Below are 21816 nucleotides of genomic sequence, written 5' to 3' on the forward strand. Positions count from 1 at the left end.
TGCATCCTCCTAGTCTGTTGCCCCAATAGGTAGCTTTGTTAATAGGAATGGAAATCAAAGGAAGAAAGAGGCTCAACTGGATCAAGACAGATTACAATTTAAAGATGAGCTGAAGGAAAGAGGATTTGTTCTACTTGAGGAGAACTTAAGCCATAGACATCTGTTAAGTGATGGGTCGCTTGCATGAGAGCTTTTAATTGTTTTCTTTTTGATATCCAAAAGAAGGAGTTTTTCCAGAAAATGGTTTGGTGATTGCAAGGTATGGTCGTGTTGTCACAGAAGTCTATCAGCAATGATGTTTATATTCAAAACTACATTCATCTCCATAGCAAACATCAGCTCAATACTCCCTTAGTTCCTAAGGACAATAACTCACTCTATCCCGCAAATGACAAACAGTGTTACCATGATATTAATAAACTATACACACTTGTCTTCTTTAACCTGTCTGAATTCTTTGACCTGGTTGGCCTTTCCACCCAGCTGGGTGTTTATATAATTGTTTGATTCTATTATTAACTGTCCTGCTGTAGCCAGAGAAGCACTTGCAATGGTCTTGCTTCCTGCTCCCGTGCTGCTTCTCCGGTGACCAGTCAACCAGGTTTCAAACCTGGCCCTCCTACTTCTCATCTATCTGTTGCCTCTCTATTGGATATACAATGTCTGTTTCTACATGGACTCTGCTCTATCCCAACATCAACTTTCAAAACCCTTTAAATTACTTGTCCAACATTGGTTACCGGATGTGTAGAAGTTTCCCCAAAACTAAATATTGGGAAAATCAAAGCCTTTTTTTTGTCTTTGTTCCCAAACACCACTTCATGATTACCATGTCTGTCCATCCCTTTGGAAACTGTATGAGGCTAAACTAAATAGTTGATGTCTTATTTGTACCTGGGATTAGCTTTAGACTAAGTATATATGCTGTGACCAAAAACCTCAGCAAACTTGCTCTAGTTTGGCGAGTAAACTCTTCCCGGGCTTCCAGCCGGGTACAGGTATCAATTTTAACCAACATTTTGATGACAGACTCTGCCACCTTCACCAGGGATGATGCCTTGGCATGTCCAGTCCGGTGGTATTTGTGATACCATTATTTAAATAGCACCAGACTTGATATGCCCAGGCATCATCCCTGAAGAAGATAGCAGAGTTTGTCATAAAAACATCAGTTATAATCTATATCTGTACTCAGCCGGAAGCCTGAGAAGAGTTTATTCGTCATATATACCGGGAAATCACTAGATCCTCTTTTGCTCTACTTTGCTTCATCCGCTATCTAAGGGTAGCTTGATGGTCCAGTAACTCTCATTGCTGTCTCCCAGCTCAGGAGCATGGGTCCGTTTGTGAAGTTGGGTGCTTTGTGGACTTTATACATCTTTCCTGTGACCACTTGCTGAGAAATACAAGCAGCCTTCAGGAGGATGAACCCACAAAAAATATCCAGCCCAGAAGGGGTACCTGACCAAGTACTAAGGACCTGTGCTGATCAACTGTCTAGTGTGTTCACTGAGATCTTTAATCTTTTACTTTGGCAGTGTGTGGTACCTACCTACTTCAAGCAGGCTTCAATTATGCCAGTGCTCAAGAGGAGTATGTTGATCTGCCTCAATAACTATCACCCAGTAGCACTTACATCCACGGTGATGAAATGTTTTGAAAGGTTGGTGATGAAACATATCAACTTCTGCCTAAGAAGTGACTTAGATCTGCTCCAATTTGCTTACCAGGGCAATAGGTCCACAACAGATGCCATCTCATTGATTCTTTACTCAACCCTGGAACATCTGGGCAGCAAAGATGCATACGTCAGATGCTTTTTATTGACTACAGCTCAGCATTCAATACCATAATCCCTTCAAAACTAAGCCTCAATACCTCTGTGTGCAATTGGTTTCTGGTTCTCCTCACTTGCAGACCCCAGTCAGTTCAAATCAGAAACAACATCTCCTCCATGATCTCCATCAGCACAGGTGCACCACAAGGCTGTGTGCTTAGCCCCCTGCTCTACTCACTTTACACTTTGCTAAGCACTACCCTGGTGCCACATTCAAGTTTGCTGATGTCACCACTATCACTGGCTGAATCAAAGGTGGTGATGAATCAGCATATAGGACAGAGATTGAAAATCTGGCTGAGTGGTGTCATAACAACAACCTGTTACTGAATGTTAGCAAGACCAAGGAGCTAATTATAGACTTCAGGAGAAGGAAACCAGAAGTCTATGAGCCAGTCCTCATCAGAGGTTGAGAGGGCCAGCAACTTTAAATTCCCAAGTGTTACTATTTCAGAGGACCAGCCCTGGGTCCAACATATAAGTGCAATTATGAAGAAAGCACAGCAGTGCCTCTGCTTCCTTCGAAGTTTACGGAGATTCAGCATGACATTTAAGATGTTGTCAAACTTCTATAGATGTATGGTGGAGAGTATATTGACTGGCTGTATTACAGGCCGAAATGCAAACATCAATGCCCTTGAACAAAATAATCTGACAAAAGGGAGTGGATTTGGCCTAGTCCATCATGGCTAAAGCCCTCCTTACCATTGAGCACATCTGCATGAAATGCTGTGGCAGAAAAGCAGCATCCATCATCAGGGCCCCTGACCACACAGGACATGCTTTCTTCTCACTGTTGCCATCAGGAAGAAGGTACACAAGCCCCAGGACTCACACCACCAGGTTCAGGAACAGTTACTACCCCTCAACTATCAGGCTCATGAGCCAAAAGGAATGACTTCACTCACCCCATCATTAAAATATTCCCACAACTAATAGACTCACTCTAAAGTACTCTTCAACTCATGTTCAATATTATTTATTTATTTGTTTGTTTGTTTGTTTATTTATTTATTATTTCTTTTGCAGTTGTACAAGGCCTTGGTGAGACCACACCTGGAGTATTGTGTGCAGTTTTGGTCCCCTAATCTGAGGAAAGACATCCTTTCCATAGAGGGAGTACAAAGAAGGTTCACCAGATTGATTCCTGGGATAGCAGGACTTTCAAAAGACTGGATTGACTAGGCTTATACACGTTGGAATTTAGAAGATTGAGGGGGGATCTTATTGAAATGTACAAAATCCTGAAGGGATTGGACAGGCTAGATGCAGCAAGATTGTTCCTGATGTTGGGGAAGTCCAGAACGAGGGGTCACAGTTTAAGGATAAAGGGGAAGCATTTTAGGACCGAGATTAGGAAAAACTTCTTCACACAGAGAGTGGTGAATCTGTGGAATTCTCTGCCACAGGAAACAGTTGAGGCCAGTTCATTGGCTATATTTAAGAGGGAGTTAGATATGGCCCTTGTGGCTAAAGGGATCAGGGGGTATGGAGGGAAGGCTGGTACAGGGTTCTGAGTTGGATGATCAGCCATGAACATACTGAATGGTGGTGCAGGCTCGAAGGGCTGAATGGCCTACTCCTGCACCTATTTTCTATGTTTCTATGTTTCAGTGATTGCACAGTTTTTTGTCTTCTCCACTCTGGTCGAATGCCCTTGTTGAGCGGTCTTTTGTTGATTTTGTTATGGTTAGTATCCTATAGATTTATTGAGTATGCCCACAAGAAAACAAATCTTAGGGTTGTATATTGTGACATATATGTACTTTGATAATAAAATTTGCTTTGAAACTTGTACTTGAGTTTACACTAGATGCTTCTGACAAAGACATGCCAGTAGATTTATTGTCTGCTTCATGGTGTAGGTTAATAGGAAGAAGTTGATGGGCATGTCAAAGAGAATAAGTTGCAGGGCTACAAAAATACAAAGGCGGTGGGTGAGGGGGAAGTCTGTTGAGAGCTAGTAAAGACCTGTTGGGTCATATGTCCTCCTTCTGCATCATAACAAGTAAACAAATAAGTATTGTCTCTGAAATTTCACCACAATCCTCAGGAGTCATCTACATTCTATTCTTTGTAAACCTAAGCTATTCTGAATCTGCTGTTTCCTTATTCACAACAAGACCCCTTCAACTGCCAGTTCTGCACTGGCTGACCTGTCTCACCCATTCCTATCATTGTTATCCCATGCAGCACCATAACCTTCTGTGACAGACATGTTTCTCCAATTTTGGAAATGAACTTAATTACTTCACTATTGATGGTCAAACCCAGCAATCCAAAATTCCTCTCTAAACCTCTCTATATCACTGCCTGACTTTATTCACTTAAGATAATTCTTATAAATTAGTCTTTGACCAAGCTTTTCTTCTTTATCCCTATTATATTCTTGTCTGGCTTAGAGTCAAATTAGAGTCAAACCTGTGAAGGATCTTGGAATATTTCACTATATTAAAGGCAATATATTACAATATTAATTTTGAGGTTGTACTTAAAATAAGCTGATATGCTTATTTTAAAGCCACAAGCACTATTCATTCCATTTAAAAATGAATTCAGAAAGATATTTAGTCTTGGTATGTACCACTGTGCAAACTATTTTCAACTTTAGTCTGCAGAGTTGCACTTACAACAGGGATTACTCAATAACTTGTATGACCAGGAAAGACAGAAGGTTTTTTGGCTCTAAGTCCCAGAGTTAATATGACTCTATTTAAACTCAACTAGTACAGCAGAGACCTAAATTTGAATTTAGAGCTTACTTGGTTAATGGTGCTTGGTTTCTAGTTTGATATATTCCCAGTGGACCATGCAAATAGCCCAAATAGCTTTTACAGTCAAACACTGAGTTTGTTGTCAGTTCCAGACTGATCAGATGCTTTCATGGTAGAAGCCATTTTCAAGATCACTTATTCTAACTTAACATACTGACATGTTGTAAAGCAGAGCTTTTTCTTTGGAACTGCTCATAGTAGAATTGCCCCATGGTACTGCTTCCATATCTCTAAATCGTATTCTCAATCAATGGAAATCTACACTTAGCATGAGTTCTGCAAAATTTGCTTGGTAATTTTCTGCACTGGAAGTGCATTTGTCTTTGTGGATCATACTGTCGGTGCTTTCCAAGCATTCATTCAGCTGGTTCAATTAAGTGAATATTTCAGGAAGTATACTTCCAATCTGCGCCTTTTAAGGCATGAAAATGTCCGACGCAGGCCTCTCATGATCTGAGTCGACGTTCCCTCCCTCCCCCTACCTCCAATATGGATAAAACTTACTGACCATGCCAACTATCTTGATACTATTATATAAGAGCTTGCAGGATAGAGCAGTGTATTCAGAAACATATGGATGAGCAATCAGGCAAATGGAGCAGAGCACATTTGTTATAGCATTCAGGAACTGAATTCTGCCTTCTCCAGCATAAAGTGGTGTGGGAACAGAAATATAAATGAATTGCTCCATAGCAAAGCCAATACACATTAAATGTCTGCTTTTAAAACTAATACCAAGGTGCACTTCTGAATAAATGTCAGCGTATAAGAAAATTTATGGAATTGTTGGAAGCAATTTAGGTCTGTTTCAATGAGGCAGGCTGGCTGGAGACATGTTAACATCTACTGTTGCTAGATTCTTCTCAGTGTGATTTAAAGTATATGTTGTTAAACCAATTAGGTAGAAGTATCTAAATGAAAAACAATTTCAGCTGATTGTGTTTTTCCCTCACAACAATGTTGATGTTGGATTTTATCCTAACTGAGGAGAGGCTGTGTGTGGGTAAAAGCGTTTTCATTTTTCCCAGTCTCTTTCAGGAGGCTGTGGTGAAGGCAAAGGGAGACTGAGGGTCAGCAATCTGCCACTGGAATGTTCATTCCAGACATATAAAAAACACAGTGAGTGGGTGTTTGAAAACAACTGCCAGAACAATTCTCAGGGATAAAATCCAGTCCTATATTACAGCAAAATATTACATGTATAAAGGCCAAGGGCAAAAATCATAAGTGCTGTGTATGTTACATTCCAGAAATCATATGGAGTGTCTACACATTAACTGATGAGAACCTGCACTTTCCGTTTCTTCTAGCACTTTTCAACTATTAAACCAGTGACTACTTTACAAATGAAATAAGAAGCCATAATAGTATTTATTTATTTATTTACATCTGCGTTTATTTACAATCAAATTGGCATTCTACAGCCTATAAGATCATAAGACATAGGAGCAAAATTAGTCCATTTGGCCCATTCAGTTCACTCCACCATTCCATCAAGTCTGATTCATTAACCCTCTCAACCCTATTCTCCTTCCTTCACCCCATAACCTTTGACCTATCAATTTCTGCTTTAAGTATTCCCAATGACTTGGTCTCTAAGGCCACCTATGGCAATGAATTCCACAGATTCACCACCCTCTATCAAAAGAAAGTCCTCTTCATCTCTTTTCTAAAGGGACATTCTTATATTCTGAAGCTGTGCCCTCTGGTTCTAAACTCCCCCACTACAGGAAACATTTTCTCCACGTCCACTGTATCTATATAGAATATAATTTATTACTCGCATTGGAGACAGTTTCATGTGTGATATCTTGAGGCTGAAACATTACAGAGAAAATATTAAGAAACATAAAAAGAAAATGTGTCAGTGCTAGAAACTGAAATCAAAATTCAATGCTGAAACTATGTGCAGATTACTTGGAATCTGAAACATCAAAGTAAGTTTGGAGTTTAGTTAAGACTTTTCATCGGGTGAAAGATCTTATTCAATTACTGAATTTGTTTTCTAATGGGACAAACTGTATATGTCTTGTTTTATGAAATTTCTTTTGTGTTCAGTTCCTTCTCCTGTGGGTCCCCTGAGAGAGTAAAATAGACCGTATGAACTGAGATTTTATGATGAACCAGCAACTTATTGCCCTAGAGCATTCTACTACAAATGACAGGAAATGTGGTCGCGAACAGAAGTCCAAAAATAGACAGAGATTTCCATCAGCTCCCAATCCTCTAATCTTGACAGCTTTATCAAATCATGACGGCCAGACAGTAAAAATGACTCCCTTGAAGCCAGGATAAGGATGCACAGTATGGTTTTTGCTGGGGACTCAATAATAGAGATTCCTTTCTCTCCTTTTTTTTAAAGTAAAGACGATGGTAGTAAATTAATACATTCGGAACCTTGAGACAGAAGAGAGAAAATATAATGCTCCAGCCTTTGGATAGGTTGGTAAGAAGTTGAATGAGATTTGCAAAAGAGAGTGAGTGGTACGTGAAGAATTATCTCAGAGATAATGAGGGACTCTGGAAACTGATTTGAGATGCAAAAACCCTGAAGAACAGTTTTCTTTTACAAATTTAACATTTCCTGTTCAGCGTTTTCTGTCTCTATCTATTATCTTCTGTATTTGTTAGGACACAGTCATTAGGACCTACTGTACAATAACAACATTTACAAAATACTCATCCAGGTATATGGATAGGAAAGATTTATAGTGGTATGTAGCCAAATGCAAACAAATTGGACTATCCTAGATAGTCATTTTACCGGCGTGGGCAGCTCCGTGCTGTACACAATGATTCTAATGTATGTAAACGGGATGAGTGTAAATGAGCAAAAAAAAAAGATCAACATGGATGGTGTTGGGCTATGCCCTATGACACTGTTTCCTGGCTGCAGCCTGTCAGATTCCAACCTGCATTTGGGGACTAGAGAGGAGGCAAGAAGCAATTTAAAGCCTTAGGATGTACAAACCACATTTGTAACTTAGAGTTCAACAAAGATCTGAGACTTAATGAAACTGATTAGAGGCTTCATGGGAGAAATCAGGAGCCTTATGGATGAAATCAGAGAGATCACAGGAATTGGAAGATTGCAAAAGCCAAGAATGATTTGGAAGCAGCAAATGACATCAGAAACATTAGGGAGGATATTATGTTAATGTTCCTGATAGACATTAAAGAGATGTCAGAAACAATAGCAAGAGGCCCCGGGACCTGATGGTCTGCATCCCAGGGTACTTAAGGAGGTGGCTTTAGAAATCATGGACACATTGGTAATCATTTTCCAATGTTCTATAGATTCAGGATCAGTTCCTGTGGATTGGAGGGTGGCTAATGTTGTCTTTCTCTTCAAGAAGGGAGGAAGAGAGAAAAAAAGGAATTATAGACTGGTTAGCCTGATGTTGGTGGTGGGAAAGATGCTGGAGTCAATTATAAAAGATGAAATTACAACACATCTGGATAGCAATAACAGGATCAGTCTGAGTCAGCATGGATTTACGAAGGGAAAATCATGCTTGACTAATCTTCTGGAATTTTTTGAGGATGTAGATATGAAAATGGAGAGGGGAAAGGGAGGGCCAGTGGATGTAGTGTACCTGGACTTTCAGAAAGCCTTTGATAAAGTCCCACAGAGGAGATTAGTGGGCAAAATTAGGGCACATGGTATTGGGAGCAGAGTACTGACATGGATTGAAAATTGGCTGGCTGACAGAAAACAAAGAGTAGCGATTAACGGGTCCCTTTCAGAATGGCAGGCGGTGACCAGTGGGGTACCGCAGGGTTCGGGGCTGGGACCGCAGCTGTTTACAATATATATTAATGATTTAGATGAGGGAATTAAAAGTAACATTCGCAAATTTGCCGATGACACAAAGCTGGGTGGCAGTGTGAAATGTGAGGAGGATATTATGAGAATGCAGGGTGACTTGGACAGGCTGGGTGAGTGGACAGATGCATGGCAGATGCAGTTTAATGTGGATAAATGTGAGGTTATCCACTTTGGTGGTAAGAACAGGAAGGCAGATTATTATCTAAATGGAGTCAAGTTAGGAAAAGGGGAAGCACAACGAGATCTAGGTGTTCTTGTACATCAGTCACTGAAAGCAAGCATGCAAGTACAGCAGGCAGTGAAGAAAGCTAATGGCATGGTGGCCTTCATAGCAAGGGGAATTGAGTATAAGAACAAAGAGGTCCTTCTGCAGCTGTACAGGGCCCTGGTGAGACCACACCTGGAGTACTGTGTGCAGCTTTGGTCTCCAAATTTGAGGAAGGACATTCTTGCTATTGAGGGAGTGCAGCGTAGGTTCACAAGGTTAATTCCCAGGATGGCGGGACTGTCATACGTTGAAAGATTGGAGCGACTGGGCTTGTATACTCTGGAATTTAGAAGGCTGAGAGGGGATCTTATTGAAACATATAAGATTATTAAGGGATTGGACATGCTGGAGGCAGGAAGCATGTTCCTGCTGATGGATGAGTCCAGAACCAGAGGCCACAGTTTCAGAATAAGGGGTAGGCCATTTAGAACGGAGTTGAGGAAAAACTTTTTCACCCAGAGAGTGGTGGATATATGGAATGCTCTGCCCCAGAAGGCTGTGGAGGCCAAGTCTCTGGATGCTTTCAAGAAAGAGATGGATAGAGCTCTGAAAGATAGCGGAATCAAAGGTTATGGGGATAAGGCAGGAACTGGATACTGATTGTGGATGATCAGCCATGATCACAGTGAATGGCGGTGCTGGCTCGAAGGGCCAAATGGCCTACTCCTGCACCTATTGTCTATTGTCATAACCTTAAGCAAGTCTACAGGGAGTTTGGTCTCATCACGTAGAACATCAATAGCATAGCTCCTTAGCAGCCAGCCAGCTAGTTTAAATAATGTTAGCTATGCTAATGAATGAATGACACCTGTTAAACTCACCTCCACATGTCTTTTACAGTCTTAACCCACCATGGGCAATAGAAAAGTCACCGTTGCAAACAGTGCAGCGAGCAGCACTGCCATTATTTTTGAGGTCGACTGTAAAGCCTGCCCACAGAGAAAACTGATAGGTCTACTTAGCCGGGGTCCCCAATCTTTTTTGCACCGCAGACCGGTTTAATATTGACAATATTCTTGCGGACTGGCCGACCGATGAGGGGGTGGGGTGTTAATCACGACCGGAATATAGGTGATAAGTCACTTATAAGTGGCTAATACACTCAATTTCGTTTCTAAAAGGGTTTATTTAACGAATTTAATATTAAACACATTGCGCATATTTTCCTCGCATGAATTTAGTGATAAGTCAATAGCATCATAACATTTTAAGTAACGTTTGGATGTTAAACACACAGCGCATATTTTCCTCGTATGAACATATAAAATCATTGCAACACAGCAACATCACTGAATCAGTGGGAGCCCTGGGCTTGTTTTCCTGCAACAAGACGGTGCCATTGAGGGGTGATGGGAGACAGCGATACTCGAAGGGGGTTCCTTATGTCCAGTCTATTCAGCAATTTTGTTTTCATTGCATTCATTGCAGAAAACCCCGCTTCACAGAGATATGTTGGAATGGAAGCAACGTTTTCAGTGCTTTCATGGCTATCTCAGGATATTAAGCCTTGACTTTGATCCGGAATGCCAGCAGAGATGTTATATCAAACATACTTTTCAGCCCGCCGTCATTTGCAAGCTCGGGGAGTTGATCTTCCTGCACTGACATGGATGACGCGTGCATAATGACCTCACGTGCGTTCAAGTTCAACAGTGCGTGACGGGGAATGAGGAAAGGTGCAGCTGACTCATATTGTTTCATATCGCCAAATCATATCGTTTCCTCGCGGCCCGGTGGTTGGGGACCACTTTAGCATGAAGAGAGACCAATCAGGATGCTCGCTCTCCCTCTCCCTCTCAAAAAAAATCGATTTCCGGGATATTGTATATAATTTCTGGGTGTCAGGGAGCCACTATCAATATGCGGGAGACTCCTGGAACTTCCAGGAGAGGTGGGATGTCTGTAACCTTGTAGAGGTTTATAAAGCCATGAGGGGCATAAATAAGGAGAATGGTCATAGACTGGGAGAGTCAAAAACTAAAGGGCACAGATTTAAGATGAGAGTGAAAGATTTAAAGGGGATTTGGGGAATAAGTTTTTCACAAAGAGGGTAGTGGGTATATGAAATATTGAAAAGATATTTAAATAGGTATATGAATATGATAGTTTAGAAGGATAGGAGTCAAATACAGGCAAGTGGGACTAAGCACCTTGGACAGCATGGCTTAGTTGGGCTGAAGGGTTATACTGCATTACTCTATGGCTCAGTTACTATGCTTGTCAAAATCTTGGCAAGCTAGTACTTATGTTTACATAATACTAACTGCTTACTCATCGCAGATTGCATTCCACATACATCCTATCTGTCCATCCTTTATTTGCCTAGAAACATAACTTTTTGTAGATTATGCAATAGTTTAGGTACTGACCTGAAATGCACTCACCATTTGCTGCCAGTCCAGAAGAGAATCACTAAGTTAATTAATCGTTCTGGATATCTCAAGGCTAACCAGCAGGATATATTTCAAACTTGGCCCCTCAGTTTTACACCAGACATATTGGTGTGTCAGATATGGACCGGTTCAATTTCAATAGAGGTCGCTTACCTAGATGGGTAAAAATAGGAAGTAAGTATGATTTTTGTATTTTATTTGAATTTAATATTTTCAGTTCATTTATGCCAGGTAAGTGTGCTTTAATTTGATTAATTTTATAGATGTTAATTATTTAATTATATTTCAATTCTTATACTGCTTATGGATCTAAGAGCCATTAGAAAGTTGAAAAAGTCTTCGGAAGCAGCAAAGTATCAGAAGGTCGTCAAAGCAGTCTGAGTGGGGCCTCAGAAACCGCAATCTGAGGCTTAATTATTGCTTGGGGACCAGTACGGTTTTTGGAACGGTTACAATACAAGCCTTTGGGAAATTCGTAGTTGCCTAATTTCTCTTTGGAATTGTTTTTTTAAATTGAATTCTGAAGTGGTATAAGTTTTGGATCCTGCCATCTGATCTCTAGACCTTGGTTTTTTCCTGAGCCCATGCTAAATAACCACAATCCAGCTGCAGGTTTTATCTGCTTTTTCTCTCATTTTGTTATTAATTAACTCAAACAATGCATGACTAGATTTTCACCAGTGACTTTGGTAGTTCTAAAAGCAAATAAAAACTATTGCTCCTCAATTTCCCTGTCTCCCAAATTATGATGGTTATTGAAACAACAGTCGGTCAACTAATATTGCAACAGAAACTATTCTAACATCTAAGCAAATGAGTTTGCAAAATTAATGAAAAGGAAGACAGCATGATTAGGGAATAACATTTGTAGTCACATTCATTAATTACTTATGCGAATGAAACACTGTGCATTCAATGGAGGAATGGCTAAATAAAAGGCCACAAGGTACCCTTTTCCAGGGAGCATTTGGTCAATGAACAAAATATACAATAATCTAGCATGACTTCACTGAAGAGTAGAGTATGGTGGAAAACTCTCAGTGCTCTCAATCTAGATGTTAACCATAACAAAAAAAGCAGCAAGTATTCAAGAGAATTTTTTAAGTGTACTATTTTAATATGCACTCCTTAGCATTAAGAAAAGATGGCCTAGGTAGAAGAGAAGTGGCAACGGCTAAGGGGTAGGTTAAATAGGGGTGGTCAGTCTTATCAAGACTCAAGGGAGGTTAAAAAGATGGGAAGGTAGCTTTATGGCTATCATAGCTGGATTAACATCAGTTGAGTGACTGGGCCTTAATAGCACCAGTGTCCTCTGAGGGTGGAGAGTGCTTGATTAGGATCATGTTGGGATCTCAAGGATAGAATGTAGGTCTGAAAGGTGGTTAGGATTTTGAGGTTTATGTTCAAGCATGGAAAGCTTTTGATTGTGTCCAGTGGGTGTGTGTGATCGGGTATCAGGGCTGAGGAGTGATGGGTACTAGGATGCGATTATGAATGGGGCTGGTCAGGGATTTACGGGACAATGAAGATTCAGTGTTGGAGCCTGGTACTAAGAGCAAAGGTTTTGGGGGCAGAGATTCAGTTCGATGAGTTAGGTCATACATAGAAAGCTAGAGACAAAAAATTCACACATTAACCAGAAACCTAAATAAAATCAAAAATATCTACAAAATGTCTAGTTAAAAAGAAGTGATTAAACAAAATTTGGATTTAAAGGAGAACTCACAATGCAAAAACTTAATAGGAAGTCAAGAATCACTATGGCTTCAGTATGTAAGCTACAGTATGTTGAGATAAATTACTAAGGAGAGGTAATTTTATAGGATTCAAACTTGCCACAGACACACTCTAAAACAAATATGCATCTATCTGGTATGTCAGACAGGAGGTGGGTGTTACAAACTTCTTGTTAGCCTTCATCTGAAAACCTCTTGCTTTTTTGACAGAACTGAACCAGTATTACAAACTGTCTGTGGTTTGAAGGTAGGAGATTTGATATCTCCTCCACAGAGCCAAAGCAGGAGAGGTGTAGGAGGTATATGGAGTTCTATAAAGGAGTATGGAGAGATCACAGAAGGCTGGGGGAGATAACCTAAACCAAACTGTTTGTTTTGAGTAACAGAAGCAATCCTCTTAATGACTTCAGTTAGACACCCTAAGCTGAATTCCAATGGATGGTCTTTGCCTTGCCCATGACATTTGAAAATTACGTCATAGTCTTGCATAAGCAATAGGACTCCAACCTGTAAAGCTTAAAGAGCTAAGTGTCCTGACCACTAATTACAGGCCTTGAGGAAAAAAAACAACAAACGGCAACAATGAGGATAGGGTGGTAAGTAGTAAACTCCAGATGTTTTCTGCATTATTGATGCGGTGCTGATAATTGAGATGGAAATCAATAGTTTGCTCTCCATATTTCTTTCCTGTCTCTTTCCTATCCCTAAATTTATTTCGTTGCCTATGTTCTTTCTCAAGTCACTTCTTTTCAAAATCTGAATCAGGTTTAATATCATCAGCTTGTGTCGTGAAATTTGTTAACTTAGCAGCAGCAGTACAATGTAATACATGATAAAATGGTGGGGTGGGAAGGGAAGATAAATAAATAACAGTATATATATATAGATAAATTAAAATAGTGCAAAACAGAAATAATAGAAGTGAGGTAGAATTCATCAGTTTACTGTCCATTTAGGAATCGGATGGTAGAGGGGAAGAAGCTGTTCCTGAGTCGCCAAGTGTGTGCCTTTGGGCTTCTGTACCTCCTTCCTGACGGTAATAATGAGAAGAGGGCATGTCTGGGTGATGGGGTCCTTAATGATGGACACCACCTTTCTGAGACACTGCTCCTTGAAAATGTCTTGGATATTACGGAGGCCCGTACCCAAGATGGAGCTGACTAATTTTACAATTTTCTGTAGCTTTCGGTCCTGTGCAGTGGCACCCTCTCCCATACCAGACAGTGATGCAGCCTGTCCGCATCTTCTCCATGGTACATCTGTATAAGTTTTTGAGTTTCTTAGGTAACAAATCAAATCTCCTCAAACTCCCAATGAAATATAGCCACTGTCTTGCCTCCTTTATAACTACATCAATATGTTGGGACCAGGGATCTTCAGAGATCTTGCCACCCAGGAACTTGAAACTGCTCACTCTCTCCACTTCTGATCCCTCTATGGGGATTGGTTTGTGATCCCTCGTCCTACCCTTTCTAAGTCCACCATCACCTCTTTGGTCTTACTGACATTGAGATCAAGGTTGTTACTACCACACCACTCAACTAGTTGGTATATCTTGCTCCTGTATGTCCTCTCACCTCCAGCTGAGATTCTCCCAACAATGGTTGTATCATCAGCACATTTATAGATGGCATTTGAGCTATACCTAACCATACAGTCATGGGTAGAGAGACTGTAGACCAGTGAGCTGAGCACACATCCCTGAGGTGCACCATTGTTGATCATCAGTGAGGAGGATAAGTTATCACCTATCCGCACAGATTGTTGACTTCTGATTAAGACGTCAAGGACCCAATTGCAGAGGGAGGTACAGAGGCCCAGGTCCCATAGTTTATCAATCAGGATTGTAGGAATGACGGTGTTAAACACTGAGCTATAGTCAACAAACAGCATCCTGACATAGGTGTTTGTATTGTCTAGGTGATCTAAGGCCGTGCGAAGAGCCATTGAGATTGCATCTGCTGTAGGCCCATTGTGGTGATTGGCAAATTGCAGTGTGTCCAGCAGTTTTCCTTTTATATTGCCTTCCAGAGAAGCTGAAACCTATATTTTAACTCCTCACAGCCATGAGGTGGCTGAATCAACCTCAGTCTCCATATAAAACCAGTTGCCTAAATTATCCTTTATTGACAAAATGGAATTAAGTGCTGATGGCACAGGCATTTTTCCTTGTCTATCCAGTCAACCAAGAAAAGAGGCGATCTGAGCAGGTTTCCATCACATGTAAATAGTTAACAGCAAACTTAATATTTCCTTCAGTATTGGAAAAAATACCTTTCTGTTCCAGTGTGTTGGTAGCATAATGGGCCCTTTTAATGTACTTCCACTGTATTCTATGAAAATACTCTGTTTTTATGTTTGAGAATATAAGAAAATCTATTGTATCAATAAAGAATATTAACTTTTTAATGTTTACTTAATAATTCATTCTGATATCCTAATAATACATTTTATTTAAAGTTGAGATCATTGAGATTACCAGTAAAAACAGTAAATTGTAGCTTTATGAATGTTAATTGTTGTGAAGTAACAGCAATAACGAAACTGTTATCCCCAGGAAGAGAATTGAGTTATTCTGATTCCTGTTCATTTTAATTTGTAAATTATGCACGTCACACGAGGAGGTTAGATTGTGAACTACACTGGGCAACCAAAACACGAATGAGTGCACTGCCTAGGATGGTAATCTAACCTTAAACAACATTCCCTCCACCTAGAATTACTGGACATTTTCTCACTACAAAATCCATGCTATTTTATCAGTTTCTTTGATCTTTAACTCCAATTGCTTGACTCAATCATTTTCATTCCAGGAGTCTCAAAACAGATGTATCCCATCAGTTCACTGACCTGAAACATTTATTCTGTTTTCCGCTTCACAGACGCTACCTGACTGCCTGAGAATTTCTAGAATTTCCAGTTTTAGTTTGTATTACCTTACTACTTTCAATCATAAGGTGTTTATCATTTACACTGAAACCATCACTAACAATCCTAGTTTTGCAAGCATCAAAGGTTAAGGCTTGCACTATGTGGAAGGTTTACGTACAGTATGTTTCTGGTAACTCTGATATAACAACGATAAAACATATTTTGCAGTGGACCTCTCTTCTCGTGCTAACCAATACATTTTTATCCAGCTTTATGGTGTGGAGGAAAATAAAGAAGCAGTGGTCTCAACAAAGACAATTAGGATATGTACAGACTAAACACATTAAAGGCAGACTGACAAAACTGGACTTTGAACTCTGAAGCTTCTATGACTAATTTTTCCTGTGTGAGTTTCTTGTGCTTGGGAATCCTATGTACTGACTGTGACCTGAATGCCTGAATTGGGAAAGCTTTCAGCAAAAAGATGTTGCAGGAGACAGGAAGAAAAACAAATACAGTTTGAACTACTTCAAATTAGCTCATCTTTGTCTGAGTTACTGTGTATAAATTAATAAAAATACAACATAATTGTGAAGTGATTACATTAATTTGATTTATTAGTGCAATAGTTTCCAGTTAATTGGGACATATCAGGACCTGTACATTTTGGCCCAATTAAATGGTTGTCCCAATATGCCAAACTTTCATGGAAATAGTTAAGAATGTGTATAAATGACTAAATATCACTTTACTGAGTAACAAATTTTCTACTTAAAAGAAATACAGAACAAATTAGAACACTTTCAATGCTATTACAGTACTATAAAACTGTAGTTCCTAATAGTTATCAATGGCAGAATTCATCTAGTGTACATTTTTTTTGATTGATGGACTGTAAATAAATAATATCAGTGCTAATTGCAGTACTTTTAAATTCCTTGTAGTTGTTAACTTGTTGAAGTAGTGAAATCGATTCATTTTCACTCCCGGCTGTTTCTGGCATCTCCAAGCCTGAAACAGTGAGCAGAATGGTTTTGAAATGTCTTACTGCTTATTTCTCACCAACTATCAGAGACAAAAGTCACTGCTTCGTAAACATAAACACACACAACTGATGCTATTTCAAAACTATTCAATCTAAGCATGATGCAGTAGTCAACAGCCAGACAAGTGCAAGTGATTGACGCCAGTTAGAAACTTCGGCAACAATCTCCTATCCCTATTAAGTGGTATAGGGTCCCAAATAAATGAAGAGAATCCTAGCAATTTTCTCGATTAGTTTTTGTTCTGGAAGAATTTTCCCAAATAAGTGACTGCCCTGATTAACCAATGGCCCAATTAACTAGAATCCACTGTATTAGTATTTTTATGTGTAAATATGATGCATTGTCCAGTGTTTTCTGTACCTTTCACCTGGTTTAAATTTAATCATTCTTTTGTAGTTATTCGTCATCTAATATGTAGCATGAGTTGTGCAAGACTCTTCCAAGAACCCATCAAGTTTGCTCCACCATTTTATCATGGCTTATCCATTTCCTTCTCAACCCCATTCTCCTACCTTCTCCCTGTAATCTTTCACATCCTGACTAATCAAGAACCTATCAATTTCCACCTTAAAAACATCCAATGACCTGATCTTCACAGCTGCCTGTAGCAATGAATTTCAAAGATTCATCACCCTCTGGCTGAAGAAGTAACTCCCCATCACTGTTCTAAATACACGTCCCTCTATTCCAAGTCTGTGTCATATGGCCCTAGACTCCCCCACCACAGGAAACATGCTCTCCACATTCACACTATGTAGACCTTTCAACATTCAATAGATTTCAATGAGATCCCCCCCCCATTCTTCTAAATTCCAGTGACTAAATGCTCAGAGCCGTCAATCGTTCCTCATACAATAAGTCTTTCATTCCCAGAAGCATTCTTGTGAACCTCCCATGAACTCTCTCCAATGTCAGCTCATCCTTTCTTAAATGAATACTCAGAATACTCCAAAGTGATGCCTCACCAGTTCCTTATAAAGCCTCAGCCTCAGCATTACATCCTTGTTTTTATATTCTAGTCCTCTCGAGATGAATGCAAACATTACATTTGCCTTCTTCAACACAGACTCAACCTGCAAATTTATCTTAAGGGAATCATGCACGAGGACTCCCAAATCCCTTTGAATTTTTGCCCTGTTTAGAAAATAGTCTATGCTTTTATTTCTTCTACTAAAGTGCATAACCATACTGTACCTGATACTGTATTCCATTTGCCACTTCTTTGCCCATTTATTAACCTGTCCACATCTTTCTACAGCCTCCCTGCTTCCTCAACACTATCTGCCCCTCCACCTATCTTTGTATTGTTTGCAAACTTGGCCACAAAGCTATCAATTCCATCATCCAAATTATTGGCATGCAATGTAAAAAGAAGTGGTCCCAACACTGACCCCTGCAGAACACCACCAGTCACCAACAGCCAATTAGAAAAAGTTCCCTTTATTTTTACTCTCTGCCTCCTGCCCATCAATATCCATGCTAGTATCATTTCTGTAATACCATTGGCTCTTATTTTGTTAAGCAGCCTCACAAGTGACACCTTGTCAAAGGCCTTCTGAAAATCTGAGTAGCAACATTGACTGGCTCTCCTTTGTCTACCCTGCCTGTTATTTCCTCAAAGAATTCCAAAGATTTGTCAGGCAAGACTTTGGCCTATTTTAACATGTGCCACACACGTACCCTGAAACCTCTTCCTTAATAATGGGTTCCAACATCTTTCCAACCACTGAAGTCAGGCTAATTGGCCTGTAATTTCCTTTATCATGCATCCCTCTCTTTTTACACAACATCTACCAATTCTCCTTTGTCTATCCTGCCTGTTTTTCCCTCAAAGAATTCTAACAGATTTGTCAGGCAAGACTTTTCCTTACGGAAACCGTGTTGACTTTGGCCTATTTTATCATGTGCCTCCAAGTACCCCGAAACCACATACTTAACAATCAACTCCAACACCTTCCCAACCACTAAGGTCAGGAAAACTAGCCTGTAATTTATTTTCATTCTGCCTCCCTCCCTTCTTGAAGAATGGAGTGACATTTGCAATTTTCCAGTCATACAGAACCATTTAAGAATCTAGTGCTTCTTGAAAGATCATATTAATGCCTCCACAATCTCTTCAGCTACCTCTTTCAGAACTCAGGGGTGTTGTCCAGCTGGACTAGGTCTTTATCCTCAGACCTTTCAGGTTCCCAAGCACCTTTTCCCTATTAATAGCAACTACATTCACTTCTGTCCCCTGACACTCTCAAACTCTGAAATACCACTTCTTATTTTCCACAGTGAAGACTGATGCAAAATACTTATTCAGTTCGTCCACCATTTCTTTGTCCTCCATTATAAGCTCTTCAGCGCAACTTTCCAGTGGTCCAAAATCTACTCTAACCTCTCTTTTATTCTTTACACATCTGAACCAACTTTTAGTATCCTCTTTGATATTGTTGGCTAGCTGACCTTCATATTTCATCATTGTGAGGAAGTTATTGGAATGTATTCTAAGGGACTGGATATGTAAGTATTTTGATAGACATGGATTGATTAAGGATAGTCAGCATGCCTTTGTGTGTGGTAAATTCATGCCTAACCAATCTTATAGAGTTTTTTTGAGGAAGTTGCTGTGAAAATAGATGAAGACAAGGCAGTGGATGTGGTCTATATGGATTTTAGTAAGGCATTTGACAAGGTCCCACATGGGAAGCTGATCAAGAAAGTTCAGTCACTCAATATTCAGAATGAAATAGCAAGTTGGATTAGACTTTGGTTTTGTGGGAGAAGCCAGAAAGTTGTAATAAAGGGTTGCTTCTCTGACTGAAGGTCTGTGATGAGTGGTGTGCCGCATGGATCAGTGCTGGGTCCTTTGCTGTTTGTCATCTAAATCAGTGATCTGGATGATAATGTCATTAACTAGATCAGCAAATTTGCAGATGACACCAAGATTTGAGGTGTAGTGGACAGTGAAAGGCTATTGTGGCTTGCAGAGGGACCTGCATCAGATGGAAAAATGGCAGATGGAATTTAATGCAGACAAGTGTGAGGTTTTGCACTTGGTAGGACCATCCAGTGTAGGTCTTACACAATGAACGGCAGGGCACTGAAGACTGTGGTAGAACAAAGGGATCTAGGAATACAGGTACATAATTCATTGAAAGTGGCATCACTAGTAGATAGGGTTGTGAAGAAAGCTTTTGGCATATTGGCTTTTATAAATCAATGTATTAAGTACAGAAGATGGAATGTTATGTTGAAGTTGTATAAGGGATTGGTGAGGCCTAATTTGGAGTATTGTGTGCAGTTTTGGTCACCTACCTACAGGAAAGATGTAAACAAGATAGAAAGAGAAAATTTACAAGGATGTTGCCAGGGCTGGAGGATTTGAGTTATAAGGAAAGATTGAATAGGTTAGGACAGTATTCCTTAGAATGTAGAAGATTGAGAGGAGATTGAAAGAGATATACAAAATTATGAGAGGTATAAATAAGGTAAATGCAAGCAGGCTTTTTCCACTGAGGTTGGGTGGGACTACAACTAGAGGTTGTGGATTAAGAGTGAAAGGTGGGAAGTTTAAGGGTAACATGAGGGGAGACTTCTTCACTCTGAGGGTCATGAGAGTGTGGAATGGGCTGCCTGCAGAAGCATTTCATGCAAGCTCAATTTCAACGTTTAAGAGAAGTTCAGACAGGCACATGGGTAGAAGGGATATGGAGGGCTATGGTCCCGGTGCAAGTCAATGGGAGTAGGCAGTTTAAATGGTTTCAGCATGGACTGGATGATCTGACAGGTTTGTTTCTGTGCTGTACTTCTCTAAGGTTCTATCTTTTCCCCTCTTGTGACTTCTTGGTTGCCTTCTGTTGGTTTTTGAGGCTTTTTTGCAATCCTCTAACATCCTCTGATTTTTGCTCCATTACATGCTCCCTCTTTTGCTTTTATGTTGGTTTTGACTTCTCTTGTTAGCCACGGTTGCATCAACCTGCCTTTAGAATACTTCTTTGGGATGTATCTATCCTGCACATTCCAGCTTGCTCACAGAAACTCCAGCCATGGCTGTTCTGCCATCATCTCTACTAGCATCCCCTTCCAATCAACTTTGGCCAACTCCTCTCTCATGCCTCTGTAATTCCCTTTATTCCATGATAATACTGTTATATCTGACTTTACCTCCCTTTCAAATTGCAGGGTGAATTCTATCATATTAGGACCACTGTATTCTAAGGGTCCTTTATCTTAAGCTGTCAAATCAAATGGTCCATTACACAACACCCAGTGCAGAATAGCTAATCCCCTCATGGGCTCAGCCACAAGCTGCTCTAAAAAGCCATCTTGTAGGCATTCTACAAATTACTTCTCTTGGGATCCAGCACCAACCTGATTTTCTGAATCTACTTGCATATTGAATTCCCCCATGACGATCGTAACATTGTCCTTTTGACATGCCTTTTCTGTCTGTAATTTATAGCCAAAATCTTATCTTAATTGATATTCTGAATGGGCTAACCAGGTATTAGACTGACTCAAATAAACAGTGTTAATTGAGAAATTAAAGAAACAAATAGAAGTATGAACTGCTGTTTAACATTGGAGCATCCTTATTCTGGATCAATTTCTCAAATATATTCTGTGTTTAATATTTTCTTTCTAGCCCTATCCATATTTAATAATTTGAGAATGGATCAGCTAACATTTAACTTTCTGTCTCAGCCATCTTGGATTTGATTAGTAGCACATTTATCACTAATTTTTATTCAGTGTTAGTCTCATGGTTTCATTCTTTGCCTGGACTGTTCTAGACATCAGGGCTGTCCTCAGCTGCGTTAGCTTTCAAACTCATCTGGGTCATCGTTGGGTTAAATTGAAAGTTCTATTTTTTTCTCTCTCTTTTCTTAGGCGCTGCCACTGAAGTTGAGCCAGGAGACAGCTGGTGAGTTTGATTTCTTTAGAGCCTCACAGTCTGAGCACATTCCCTTAGATACAATAACATCTAATGGGTTTTGCATGTGACAATAAAAGTGCAGCCATTTCACTGCAGGTTTGTGCGGATGGTATTGAGACAATTCATTGTACCAATTTT

The 21816-nt window shown here is 39.9% G+C and overlaps 1 protein-coding gene across 2 annotated transcripts in view; it reads left to right on the plus strand.

Moving 5' to 3' along the window:
• Positions 1-21816, plus strand: part of stard13b (StAR related lipid transfer domain containing 13b) — a 412204-nt gene that overhangs the window by 145349 nt on the left and 245039 nt on the right. For both annotated transcript variants that reach the window (XM_072262914.1, XM_072262910.1), the window contains exon 3: positions 21633-21666. In XM_072262914.1, coding sequence (XP_072119015.1) covers positions 21633-21666 — 34 coding nt within the window. The remainder of the gene's footprint in view (positions 1-21632; positions 21667-21816) is intronic.

Source organism: Mobula birostris, chromosome 7 (genome assembly GCF_030028105.1).
Source record: "Mobula birostris isolate sMobBir1 chromosome 7, sMobBir1.hap1, whole genome shotgun sequence".
In the NCBI taxonomy this organism is placed as follows: Eukaryota; Metazoa; Chordata; class Chondrichthyes; order Myliobatiformes; family Myliobatidae; genus Mobula; species Mobula birostris.